The 12979-nt window shown below is 43.8% G+C and overlaps 1 protein-coding gene across 1 annotated transcript in view; it reads right to left on the reverse strand.

Annotated features, from left to right (window-relative positions):
* Positions 1-1043: 1043 nt before the first annotated feature.
* Positions 1044-12979, reverse strand: part of LOC311489504 (retinal-specific phospholipid-transporting ATPase ABCA4-like) — a 36567-nt gene continuing 24631 nt past the window's right edge. The window contains exons 30-49 of the mRNA XM_084546616.1: positions 12793-12891; positions 12285-12566; positions 12163-12195; positions 11972-12077; positions 11807-11881; positions 11543-11712; positions 11176-11353; positions 10429-10544; positions 10046-10193; positions 7261-7384; positions 6897-7026; positions 6624-6744; positions 5070-5132; positions 4682-4788; positions 4189-4330; positions 3818-3952; positions 3431-3534; positions 3115-3207; positions 2225-2474; positions 1044-1906 (exon numbers count right to left, since the gene is read on the reverse strand). Coding sequence (XP_084402742.1) covers positions 1790-1906; positions 2225-2474; positions 3115-3207; positions 3431-3534; positions 3818-3952; positions 4189-4330; positions 4682-4788; positions 5070-5132; positions 6624-6744; positions 6897-7026; positions 7261-7384; positions 10046-10193; positions 10429-10544; positions 11176-11353; positions 11543-11712; positions 11807-11881; positions 11972-12077; positions 12163-12195; positions 12285-12566; positions 12793-12891 — 2593 coding nt within the window. The 3' untranslated portion in view covers positions 1044-1789. The remainder of the gene's footprint in view (positions 1907-2224; positions 2475-3114; positions 3208-3430; positions 3535-3817; positions 3953-4188; positions 4331-4681; positions 4789-5069; positions 5133-6623; positions 6745-6896; positions 7027-7260; positions 7385-10045; positions 10194-10428; positions 10545-11175; positions 11354-11542; positions 11713-11806; positions 11882-11971; positions 12078-12162; positions 12196-12284; positions 12567-12792; positions 12892-12979) is intronic.

Raw genomic sequence — 12979 nt, forward strand, 5'->3', positions numbered from 1 at the left:
GATGTTTCAGTCACGCACTGCGGTTTAGGTCCTTGTGTCCATGCTCCCACTCTGCAGCGTGTTCGTTACTACAGATATTTGACCACAGTAACTTATACAGCAGATTGGGCGGCACAGTGATAGCACCGATGTCTCGATGCTGGCAGGATGCGGACCGACACAGACACACACACAAAAACCACAGGACACCCTCAGAAGGCCCATGTCCATCCTCTGATGAGTCACAACTGTTTTGTAGGCACAAGGGAGACCTACACAATATTAGGAAGGTGGTCATAATGTTTTGCCTGATTGGTGTAGCTTCTAATTGCTAAGAGTAATAAACAATCACAACATTAAACCTATTTATTATTCATAATAGCACAACTACATTCTATGACCAATGGCGGCCTGGAAAGTTTTTTGAGTGACATTACCATATCGACAAACTGAGTACACTCACTGACTTTGACTCTTCTTCACTTATGCTACATGTAGGCATTTATCAGTACCTTGTAACTGTCGCTTTTAACCGGCCGCGACTGCTGACCAGCGAAAGCAACAAAGGATGTGAGCACTTACGGGCACAAATGACTCTCCAAGTCAGCCCTTTCCATTGTTCAGCACGATGCAAAACACTCACAGCCCCACAGCCTGTTACCGCAGTGTCTCGTTTGCTCTCCCACAGCGGTGCTATTCATGGTCATTAGCTTCATCCAGATGACCATATGGGCAGATAGGAGCATGAGATCCCCACCAGAGAATTCATTAACGGCCCTGAATTGCACAGCGCCATCATCCCTCCGTCTCTTTGAGGTAGCCAATGAAACCGGGGCTTGTGGGCGGCCTGAGGCAGTGGCACCACCACTTGCGGCAGGAGAACGGTAATTGGGCTGCGAGTCCGATAAATCCGGGTTGTGACGAGCCACTCGGTCCCGATGCGAAGCTGTCTCTCAGCCACTGATCTGTAGCCGCTTTCTTTGCTTTTTCAAGGGAGGGTCAGTGGCGTTATTGTAGGAGAGCAGAGTGAAAAGCCTGCCAGCTCTCGTCGCTGTACAACCCAGTGTATAGCATCGAGTAGCTTTAAGAGAAGCTGGAATATTTAATAGAGGACTTCACATTCGTTATGAAACTTCAGACTGTTTTATTTGTGACTCATGGTGAAGTACAAATCAGCTAGAACGGACTCAACAGAGCGTGTGCAAAGCATGTGAAACAGATGCCAGATCCAAAACGGAGTCACCTACGTCTCTGTTTACCTGTTTTCTAAAATGTGATCTTTAAAAGAAAATGTTGTGCACTGGGAGATAATGCGACGCGGCCGTGCGTGAGACACAGCCGACGAAGAAATACTCGAACGTACGACAATAAATGGAAGCAATAGTAAAAAGGATTTGCATTCAGACAGTCTGAAAACCAACGTTAAATTATGCTCCATTCAGACACATCACATAAAATGGAGGTGTGTGCGTTAACGTGGACAACTTAAAAAATACTGCTTCTACTATGCCTACGTATTCGTACACGTACAGTTCAGTATGTACATATTTATACAAGCCAGTCAGTCTAAGCAGAAATATATTCCTTGACACGTGTACATAGGTTTCTGTTGTTCAAAGTGACATACATTGGTTTAAGTACTGAGTCAGTTTTGACCGCGGCTGTGAAAATAAATAGTCTCTACTCTGAAAAAGCAACTTGGCGGTTGTTGAATCTTGTGAACAGTGTGCAACGTTTTATTATTACCGCCCGTGCAGAGCGACGCCTTTTACGTTTGTGTGTCTGAACATTCACCGGTGAGTTTTTTTCTTCACGTTTTCCTCTTCACTGGAGAGATCTTGATGTCCTTCCGTCCGCCCGCCGTCCGTCTCTGTAACGTGACGTCATCGTCGTCTCCTGTCTGCAGCTTGGCAAAGTTGACAAACACCTGAACGACGGATAAATTTATAATTAAATTATATCATATCCTTCAATTTCACTAAAGTAAGGAGACTTTTAATGAATTTGTCAAGATCTATCCCTCTTCCAATAAAGACACTAAATGGAAGCTAGTGTATATAATAATGTATTAAACCATTGGACCATTGGAAAAATATAAAATGAAGACCTTCTTGCACAGGATGCAACTACATTATAGTACGTTAGAAATGCTGAATAAATAGTTTGTCCCTCCCTGCCTTCAGGACAAACTGCCTCACATTTCTGAAACGCAGCAACCTTTCGTTTTGTTGTCTCTCCTCCATACCTGGTCCAGTGTCGTCTGGGAAACGGAGTAGTCTTCGATGCTGAGCCTCTCTTTATTGGCCACCACCAGCTGGAATATCCTAGCTAGGGAGGAGGAGGGGATCTCGTACTGCAGCGTGTTGTAGTGCTTCTCTCGCTGAACACAGCCGGGGAACGAGCTCTCCATGAAGCTCTCGACCGGCTCCAGCTCTGGGGACGAGCCTCCTTTAGCTGCCTTGATTTTCATGGTCACCACGTAGCCATCGCCAAATCTGGATCGATGGAACACGGCTTATAAACCTTACATATATTTTTTTTACACAAACCTGCCCACACATTTTTTATTTTGTTTGCACTATACACCGATCAGGCATAACATTATGACCACTGACAGAAGAAGTAAATAACATCAACCATCTTGTGACAATACAATGTTCTGTTGGGAAACATTTGGACCTGACATTCATGTGGATGTTACTTAGACATGTAGCACCCACCTAGACCAGACCAGGCACCTCCCACCCCATAGCAATGACACCCCAGCAGGATGCAGCCTGACACAGACACGAAAACGGTTTAGGAACAACTCAAAAAAACATGAAGAACAGCACAAGGTGTTGACCTGGCCTCCAAATTCACTAGATCCCAAACTGTTCAAGTATCTGTGGGATGATCCACGGAGGCCCCTCCCCTCAACCCATAGGACCCAAAGACCCCACTAACAACACCACAGGACACCCTCAGAAGGACCATGTCCATTCTCTGATGAATCACAGCTGTTCTGGAGGCACAAGGGAGACCTACACAATATTAGGCAGGTGGTCATAATGTTATGCCTGAACGGTATAATTGTTCTACACAATAACTAGTTTTATACATTTAAATATCTTGCCAAACACAAAAACCTCTCACTTGTATTTGAGATGCTGGATGGTACCCAGACACTTGAAGGTCCCGTTGACCATGATGGCCAGTCGAGTGCACAGAGCCTCACACTCCTCCATACTGGTGGAAAAACACAATAATCCATCTTAATTTTTACTGCTGCTCTTTCACGACTCTGAGCAATGCATCATCGTTTCACAGATCTCTGCGGGAAAATCCGACAAACACCAGTCGAGTCGTGATTTCAGTTTAACAGCTGTTGGCAGCGTAGTTATGTTTGTTTGGTCAGCTGCACACGCGGCAAATGTGCGCGGAGGATTGATTTCATTATTAGATGTCCAACCTGTGTGACGTTAGCACCACGGCCCGGCCGTCCCGTATGACGCTCATGATGGCGTTCCACAGGAAACGTCGCGAGTGCGGGTCCATGCCCGTCGTGGGCTCATCCTAGACACACACACACATCCACAAACAAATTTGACTCTCTGAGCACATAATTCCAGACAAATCCTTATCTCTATCAGCATATGGCAAAGATCTCAGATTTATGCCAATTTGAATTGAACTGCGCAGTATTTTGCCAATGTATAAAGCATTCGAGGCCAGGCTTGACTGAACCCATATGGCTCCCCATCTGGATCCATAGACCATTTCATTGATAAATTCCCCGCATAAAACCCAGAAAGCCCAAACACTGGCCTCGAGAGCTCGTCGTCATTGGCTAACTCACCAGCAGCACCAGCGCGGGGCAGCCAATCATTGCGATAGCTGTGGAGAGTTTGCGCTTGTTGCCTCCGCTGTAAGTCCCAGCACAGCGGCCTGCATATTCACTCAGACCCAGCTTCTGGATGCCCCACTCTGCCACCTACGAGGGGAAGAGGAGCTCTGTTTAGTGGCTGCAACGATCCAAAAACAACCTTTTACAATGTAAAATTCTCACAAATTAAACAGAAAAGAAGCCTTGGCAAATATTAAGGACAAAAAATAAAAAGCAAGACAGATTAGCTCTGTGTGTGTTTCTTTCTCCTGATTGTCATTTAGGCAGCAGAGTGAAACATCCTGAGACAGTTCAATATGTAAAGCAGCTGGAGTCCCACTCACTCTGGGGATCTCTGACTCAGGTACCCCTCTGAGACGAGCGTAGAGGTAGAGATGCTCCCTGCCGGTAAGGAGCTCATCGATGGCGTCAAACTGAGGGCAGTAGCCCATGTTCTGGTGCACGTCCAGAATCTCTGTGAGGATGCTGCACAATCAGACAGAAAAACGACACTCACTGCAGCGGGGCTGACAGAGCACGGGAAGAATAACAAAATCCTTAAAATGAAGAATAGGATTAGACCCACAGCATGTAGCTGCGAGGATACAATAAAACAATAAAAAAGAGCAAAAACACTGCAAAAATAACACTTCTTTTCATTATTTTCTGCTCCACGGTGGTGGGTTATGAGGCGGATATTGTCAGATGGACTGTTTCCGGTTGTCATCCCTCTGGATCCAAGAGCAAAGCTTTCTCTTTTTATGAGTACTATCCAATGCAGCCCTGAACAGACCTCGATGGCCGCGTTATATTGTTTTCAAACCGAGCTTTATGTACCTGTAACCAGCCACAGTGGCCTCCCCTGAGCTGACATCTGTGTCACCAGTCAGCATCTTGAAGGTCGTGGTCTTTCCAGCTCCATTAACTCCAAGGAGACCAAAGCACTAGCAAAGAGAAAGACCAGAACCAGGGTCTTGTTAAAACGACACTCGCTTCTCTAAAGAACTCTGATTTTCTCAACTGCTGGCTAGAAATGTCCACGTATGCATGTAAAAATACGAGAACACCGAAATGGAAAAGAAGATTAAATAAGAGCAGAAGTAAATATGCAAGCCTTATTGCACTGAAGGATTAATTAGTGTACATAGGTTTAAGTGAGCGCGCACAAAAACACCAGAACACCAGACAGCGGCAGGTCTCGTAGTAATGAACTCGGTGGCTTTACCTCTCCTGCAGGGACTCCCACACAAATTCGGTCCACAGCTGCCCTCTTCCTGCCCACATACGTCTGTGCAGAGAAACAAGGGAAATTAGATTTACTCATTCTTTATTTGTGTAATACGTTAAATATGGTTAAAAAGAAAGAAGGGATCTATCTTTTTGTAAAGTTAGGGACTGTATGAAAATTATTGTTCCTGGGAAAGGGGTTACATTTTTTTTATTTTATTTTATAGATAAAGATCTCCTCCTGATATGTATGGCACACATAAGAAATAGTGAAAATACAGCGTGTACACTGAAATATCTGGAAAAACAAGCAGCAACATGTGCAACTAGCATTTCTTGAATATGTTTCATCTGAGTAGCTTCTTCAGTTCTGAGAGACCGGTGGGGAGTTGAGGTTTAAATAGGAACATCTGGGGTTGTCACCCATCAGGAACTTGCACGACTAGGGTCTGATAATGACCATTATAGGCTGAAGACGCCATTATGGGTCGTTAGAGCGCTATTCACTGGGGAAGAAAAAAACGATCCAACTACAGGTAAGTATCTGGTTGTTAACAGACCCTAGTCATGTGAGGTTCTGATGGGCAACACCCACAGATGTTCCTATTTAAACCTCAAGTCCCCACCGGTCTCACAGAACTGAAGAATCTACAACTGTAGTTGCCCTCATTTCAGCTTTGTTTTTTGGATAAACCTTTACCTGGATGACTGAGAACCTTCACAAACATACTCCCATATGAGAAATAATAAAGTGTATATATACAGCCTGTCACTGAAGCTCACTGAGTGACAGGCTGCTATCTCTGTCCTGCTCCACGGACAGGTTGAGGAGGTCATTTGTCCCTCAGGACATACAACTCTACAACGTCTCCCTGTGAGGAACCAACTAGACTGTGGTCATTGCTGATACTACTGTATATTTTTTACACAGCATTATATACATGAACCTAAGGAGCATGTCTTTGGACGGTGCCCATAAAGTTGGTATAAAACATGTTTTGCCTCTTCTCATGAAATGATTGTGACGATGTGATTTGTTCTTGACGGATGAAGTGTATATCTTCTCAAATCTTTGTTTGTCAGTCTCTTCCAAACATATGACTGATGTGGATGAATAGAAATAAAAAGAGGAGGAATGTGTCTGAAAACAAAGTGATTCCAACTATATTGGACAACGGTGTATTTGTGAGCCGTTGCGTTGCATTCGTTTGTCGTTTTCTTTTCCAGCTTTCAAAATGAGCTTTTGTATTTTTTCAATTCTTTTCACTTTTCAGATTTCTTTGAGACGGTGTTTGTTAAAAAAGAACTTGTGGATTGATTTCAATGTGTTCACACTTGATTTATATTCACCATTTATTCCGCAGAAATCTGGTGGATGTGCCTCCAAATACTAACACAAAAAGCCACAAAATGATGTCCCCCTCATCCTCTTTAACATTTCATTCCTATAAATACAGAACATAAATACTCACAAAAAGAGGAATGGATGTAAACTAAACAAATTACATTTCAGAACAGCTCACACTACACAAACAAGTCAGTGATTTCTTACCTTAGAGAGGTCCCTGATGTGCAGGATGTCCGTCTTGCTCCCTCCGTCATAAATCCTCTGCCTCTCTGCTTTCACGTCCTCGTCTTCATCTCGTATAGGGGTGCGTTTGTAGTCCGATAACCTGAAGGGTGGAGGAAGAACATCTGTAAGGAGGCACAGCTGCACCTTATCTATGACCCTCTGAAAGCGACAGAGCGTTCCCTGATAAGGTTTCTGCTGTTCACGTAAATGTTTAAGCGGGTCTGTCTTGAGCTCGGCGGGGCCCTTCCTCACCAGTGATCCAAGAAGAAGCGATACTGGATCAGGAGATTCAAAATGAAGTAGACGAAGCCTTCCACTGCCATGAAAGCAATGTTTTTTCCCACAAAGTCCCACCGGAAAGGATCGGCGGCGTACTCTTCACCTGGAAACGGAGACAAAACTCCATACTGATTTGTTTTCATGAGCAAAAAGAGAGATTCTTTATATCCTACAGTCTGTACAGACTATTTTTCTAGGCAGCGAGGACAGATATCTGTACAATCTGCTGAACCAAACGAGACACTACGTAAAGTCTGATTGACCATTTTCATTGGGAAAAATACATGCAACTTGGGTTTTTATCGACTAAAATAACCCTTGCTCGTACTGCACTTACCAAACCTGGCGTAAACATCCGTAACAGCCTGGTTCATGGCCATGTCTATCAGTCCTCGCCCCAGGCAGAAGTGAGGGAACACCAGCAGGACTTTCTTCAGCCACTCGTTGAACGTCAGCAAAGACTGGCAGTGCCAAAACACACAAACACACACACACAGGTCGATGTCAGACTAAATGTGATAATCAATATTGTGGGAGAAACATCTTGGGCTAAATTAAATGTCTGATATACCCCAGTAATTTGCAGTCATACGGCATTCCCATCTTATCTATATTAAACTTTACAAACTTGCTAAAAACTCTGAAGCGACTGGTGCAAATGAATGTTCATCAATGGTATGTAACACCGTGGTAAGTTTGACTTCTTTTTACAAAAATAAAATTAAACTCTGTGTCCAAATGAGAGAAAAAATATCTTTCATTCGACTGAAACAGAAGCTCATTTAGTCCAGCCATCTTCCAGTGCTGCCACCACGTCAAAAACTAATTCTGAATCTTTTGATTTGTTTTTCTGTGGTATCCATGTATTCCCTAAATCAAACATTATTCCTACGTGTTCATATCAGCAGAACAGAAAACACAACTCTCTCCACCCCCAGCGGTTCTCTCATGACTCATCTGCTTTGGGGAGGGGTGGAGTACAGATGTGGCGCAGAGAGAACCATCTGGTGGGAAGAAACACCTCCGCTTTTTTTTTTCCTTTTCTTTTGACAGCGCAGGAAGTCACCTGTCACAGTGAGAGCGGCATCTGTGTCCTTTCTCACAGCTTCTGTTTTCTCCCACTCCTCCTTTTTTTTGTTTTTTTTTTAACGCTCGACAGAATAACCGTTGGCAGTTCTTGTCTTAAATGCTCAGACCCAAATACACCTCGGGCGTTCAACAGGTTCCCTCGGTGTTCCTCCTGCCTTGAACACCTGTGACTCAGCTTCTTGACGGCCCTCGGGCTTCCACGTCTCGCCACATTATTCATCAGACTTTGTGTACGTGCTAACTATTTTCTGTAGCTGGTGTTTGCTGTGTAGTTTTTAAAAAGATTTTTAAAGTTTTTTAAATGTGAGGGTCAGTTAGAAGTTTAGATGGACAATATAGCTTCAACCCGACGGAAAAAACTCTGGTCAGAGATTTCAACTTACACCTATCAGCCACAGCATTATGACCACCTTCCTAATATTGTGTAGGTCTCTCTTGTCCCTCCAAAACAGTTGTGACTCATCAGAGAATGGACATGGGCCTTCTGAGGGTGTCCTGTGGTGTCTGGCAACAGATTGTTGTTAGTGGGGGGGCTTTGTGTCCTATGTGTTGAGGGGAAGGTCCTCTGTGGATCATCCCACAGATACTTGATCAGTTTGGGATCTAGTGAATTTGGAGGCCAGGTCAACACCTTGTACTGTTTTTTTTTTTTAGTTGTTCCTAAACCGTTTTTGTGTGTGTCTGTGTGAGGCTGCATCCTGCTGGGGATGACTGCTGCCATCAAGGAGTGTCATTGCTATGGGGTGGGGGTGCCTGGTCTGGTCTAGTTGGTTGGTGCATGTCTAAGTAACATCCACATGAATGAATGCCAGGTCCAAAGGTTTCCCAGCAGAATATTGTGTTGTCACTAGATGGTCAATGTTATTTACTTCACCTGTCAGCGGTTTTAATGTTGTGGCTGATCTGTGTAATTGTTCATATGGAAGCTACTTAAAAACGTCTGACAAGATACTGTTTCTACATGCTCCAAAACACTGATATCCACAAAGCGGTTCTGTCAAATCTGATCAACACAAGAAAAAGATCAAAAATGGATCTACAGTGATTTTGGCAGATTGACCGATGTGTTTTTGTTTTTTTTGTTTAGTGTTTCAACCATCAACGAATTCAACGATAATTCACACTCTAAGATCTACAACAGAAAAGCTTGTTTCTGATGTTTGATGTCACCTGATCTTTTCTCTGTCACCTGTAGTTATTCCGACCAGAGAGAAACAGTCGATCAAGCATTTACACGGTCATGAGTTTTGACCCGTTATCAAAGGTTTACACCACTCCTCTAAAACTGAATGAAAACTGTTATTCCCTTAATTCTGGCCCAGTCTGCTTCAATTAAGGTGGTATGAGGTATTTTAGTTAGTGGAAAATTGGTGTTGATATAAAGTGTCACGCTGTCCCGGCTTAGTAAAGAAACATCACTAATGCGACTGCCACTAACAATTTCTTGAGAGTAAAACTAATTTGGTCCTGTCACAGTGAACCCTTGAAGTTGTTCCAAACTGCTGCCCATTACGACCTAAAAATAACGCACTTAAATTAAGTGCATTACAGTGCATTGCAGTGATTTATTACTTCATTTAAGTGCCATAAAACATTCATATGTAGATCTGTTTTGGCCTCCTGAATACAAATATTAAGATCCACTGTTTTAAAATACTAATTTGCAGTCATTTAAAGCTGCAGGATTTTTATACTGATAATGAAAAATGGTTTTGAATGCTCAGCTAAAGCAACCACAGTAGTGTTTCATGGTTTGTTGCATTGCTCTGAAGTGATAAAGAGATAAATCATGGTAGGTTTATTTTATTTATTACACACTCTCTGGTTTTGCTCTTTGCTCCCAGTCTTAGCATTTAGTAGTACAAGTAAACTTGCCACAGGTCTGCAATACTGCTTAACTGCTTAAGTCCCTTAAACTAAGTGGAATCTCAAAAAATATAAACCCTAATGTGAGACTTAGTGACTGAGTCAAAAAAGCATGATCTGCTTTAACAACGTTTTCCACTCAAAGAAACTCTCGACTGCGTCCTTACCCGGTTGTTTTCAAAGAGCTCCAGGATGAAGGTGATGGCACTGCTGTTGATGCCGATGAACAGGTTGATGCAGGACAGAGACACGTACGCGGTGCTCGGGATGTTGAATATGTAGGACATGGGGTACATCATGGGCGTCACTGACCACCTGAAGGACGGAAGACAGAAATATATTATATTTATATGGGTTTCATGTCATGTGTCTCTATGAAGCTCCTTGTTGCAGCATTGCAGTTATTCTGTTCCTATCTTGTTACCTTACAAAGATGGGACATCCTAATAAGACCCCGTGGGTGTCCTTCGAGGTGTATCTATCTCGGTGGGACAATCTGTGCTTTACTCCTGTTTATTTTTTGAAGTGCAAAACTGAACTAACAGCTTACCCATAAAGCAGAAGCAGTGCCACTAGTGCTGGCAGGTTGGCTGGTGATGTGTAGCACTTTTTGTCAAAGGCCATGAAAATGCCAATGACCATTGCAGTACTGACAGAGTAGTTCATCTACAGGAAGGAGACATTCAGAGTGAGAGATTAAAACAAGAATCACATTTAAAAATAACAACTAGATGCAGTTCAAAAACAGAAATGTCTGTTTGAAGTTTCTTATATAAAATAAGGTATATAGACCGAATAACCACAACATTATGACCACTGACAGGAGAAGCGAATAACATTGACCATCTTGTGACAATTCACTGTTCTGCTGGGAAACTTTTGGACCTGGCATTCATTCATGTGGATGTTACTTAGACATGTAGCACCCACCTAGACCAGACCAGGCACCCCCACCCCATAGCAATGACACTCCTTGATGGCAGCAGCCATCCCCAGCAGGATGCAGCCTGACACAGACACACACACACACAACCAAAAACGGTTTAGGAACAACTATAAAAAACATGAAGAAAAGCGCAAGGTGTTGACCTGGCCTCCAAATTCACTATATCCCAAACTGATCAAGTATCTGTTTTGGAGGCACAAGGGAGACCTACACAATATTAGGAAGGTGGTTTTAATGTTGTGGCTGATCGGCGTACACAAATTGGACATGATTAATTTAAATACTTATTTATTCCATAAATGTACACCTCTCCCTGACCCCCCCAACCTCACCTCACTTCACTTAACTCACCATGTCCCAGAAGAAGTTGGTCACCCAGTAAACTAAAGGACTGACACCGCTGACAAACTGCAGGTGTTTAGCCTTGGTCACACGCTCCTGAATGAGGTAGAGGACGAAGCTGGCAGGGATGAAGGACATGGCGAAAATAACACAGATCGCCACCACGGCGTCTACTGAAGTGGTCAACCTGGAGGAGGAAGCAGATAAAGTCTACTTACACATGGATGGAAAAAAATCCATTCCAAGAAAAAAGGTGAACACTAACTGTCTGGGTGAAAAAAAACACTTGCAAGGATTAAAGCTTTGTTTTAAATGGAACACGACCTGGACGACTGAGAATCTTCACAACGGTTAAACAATAAACAGTGTTACTCACACGGTGACTTCGGAGAGCTGCTCTTTGGTGAGGTTCAGAGGGTGGTTGATGGCGGTGATGCCGTACTCGATGGGTTTGGCGGACGGCGGCAGGAAGCCCCGCAGAATGGCGTTATTGGCCACATTCATGAAGGCAACCATGGCGTGCCAGCCCTTGTTATTATACCACACCTGACAGAGGGGGGCGGAGTTCATGCTGATTAACAACAGAAGTGGTATAAACTGCAAAAAAAAGACTTTTCGAACCTGTTAAATCTACACATACCTTTATGTTGAATTCACTTTCCATGTATCGTAAGAAAGTACCAAACTCCCTCAGGGCACGTCCAGAATAGTAACCCTGTGAACAGCATTGGTTATTATAACCTGACTCGATTGATCTTACGCTCTGCTCTCATGTCGGTATATTGAGCAGCAAAGGAACAGTTACCCCAGTGATGTTGAGCATTCGTCCCAGCTGATGGAAAACACCCTGGATGTCTCTAGGGTCCACGTCCAGGATGGGGAGTTGTCCCCCTACCGACAGACCTCCATATCTGATGACGTGAGAAGAGCTAAAGTTAATATTCACAAGAGGATGGCACAGGAAGTGACGTAAAGAAGTGAATAATAAATGATTACCTTTGTTCGTTCACCCAGTATTTGCTCTTCAAACTGTGGAATGAAGTTTAGTATTTTTTAGGCTTAAAGATTTGTATTTCTATTTTAATGCCTCCTGTTTGTAGTATTTCATTGAGACCTACCTGGTTCTTATGAGACTGGGGTAGGTTTTCACCAGGTAGTCAGAGATGTTCCTGTCCGTCAGATTCAGCATGGTGTCCCCCGTGGCCTCCACTCGTTGGCGGGGGGGCAGGCCTCCCGCGCCGATTCGACAGATGGGCATCATGGTCAGCTTCTTCCTGCTGCTGCACTGGCAGGAAGGCGACGGGTTTCTCTGGGTCCACTCTGGGCTCAGCAAGATGTTGCGCACCACGGGGGAGACGTCGGGATACTCCCAGTCCGTGGTGCTGTTGCTGCAGGGCATCCTGGAGGAAGAGGAGCGGACAGAAATGAAATCATTTGGGGTGTAGATGAAATATGTATCGTCAAATTTAATTTAACCACGTTCACTGTTTCAACTTGTGCTTTGAGAAGAGGACCTAGGGCCAAAGGTTCACCAGTTCCACCCCAAGACTGATAGGAAGAAATGTGCGAGGATGCACTTCCCCCTCAGCATCCACAGCTAAAATGTGCTTCGTTTGTGATACTCACCCTAGAGGTTCTCCTTCCATGCATCGTGTGCCCAGACCCGGAGGGTTTAACAAGCGCTCTGTGAGTTGTTTCATCTTGGGGTCAAATGGTTGCTCATTGCTAAAAAGGCCAGGAAAAAAACACAAAGTAGAAAATGACAAAATGACCCCTGGTATGTAACCAAAGACTTGTCTAAAGCCTTTATAAA

This window comes from Chelon labrosus, assembly GCF_963514085.1.
Source record: "Chelon labrosus genome assembly, chromosome: 6".
NCBI classification, from domain to species: domain Eukaryota; kingdom Metazoa; phylum Chordata; class Actinopteri; order Mugiliformes; family Mugilidae; genus Chelon; species Chelon labrosus.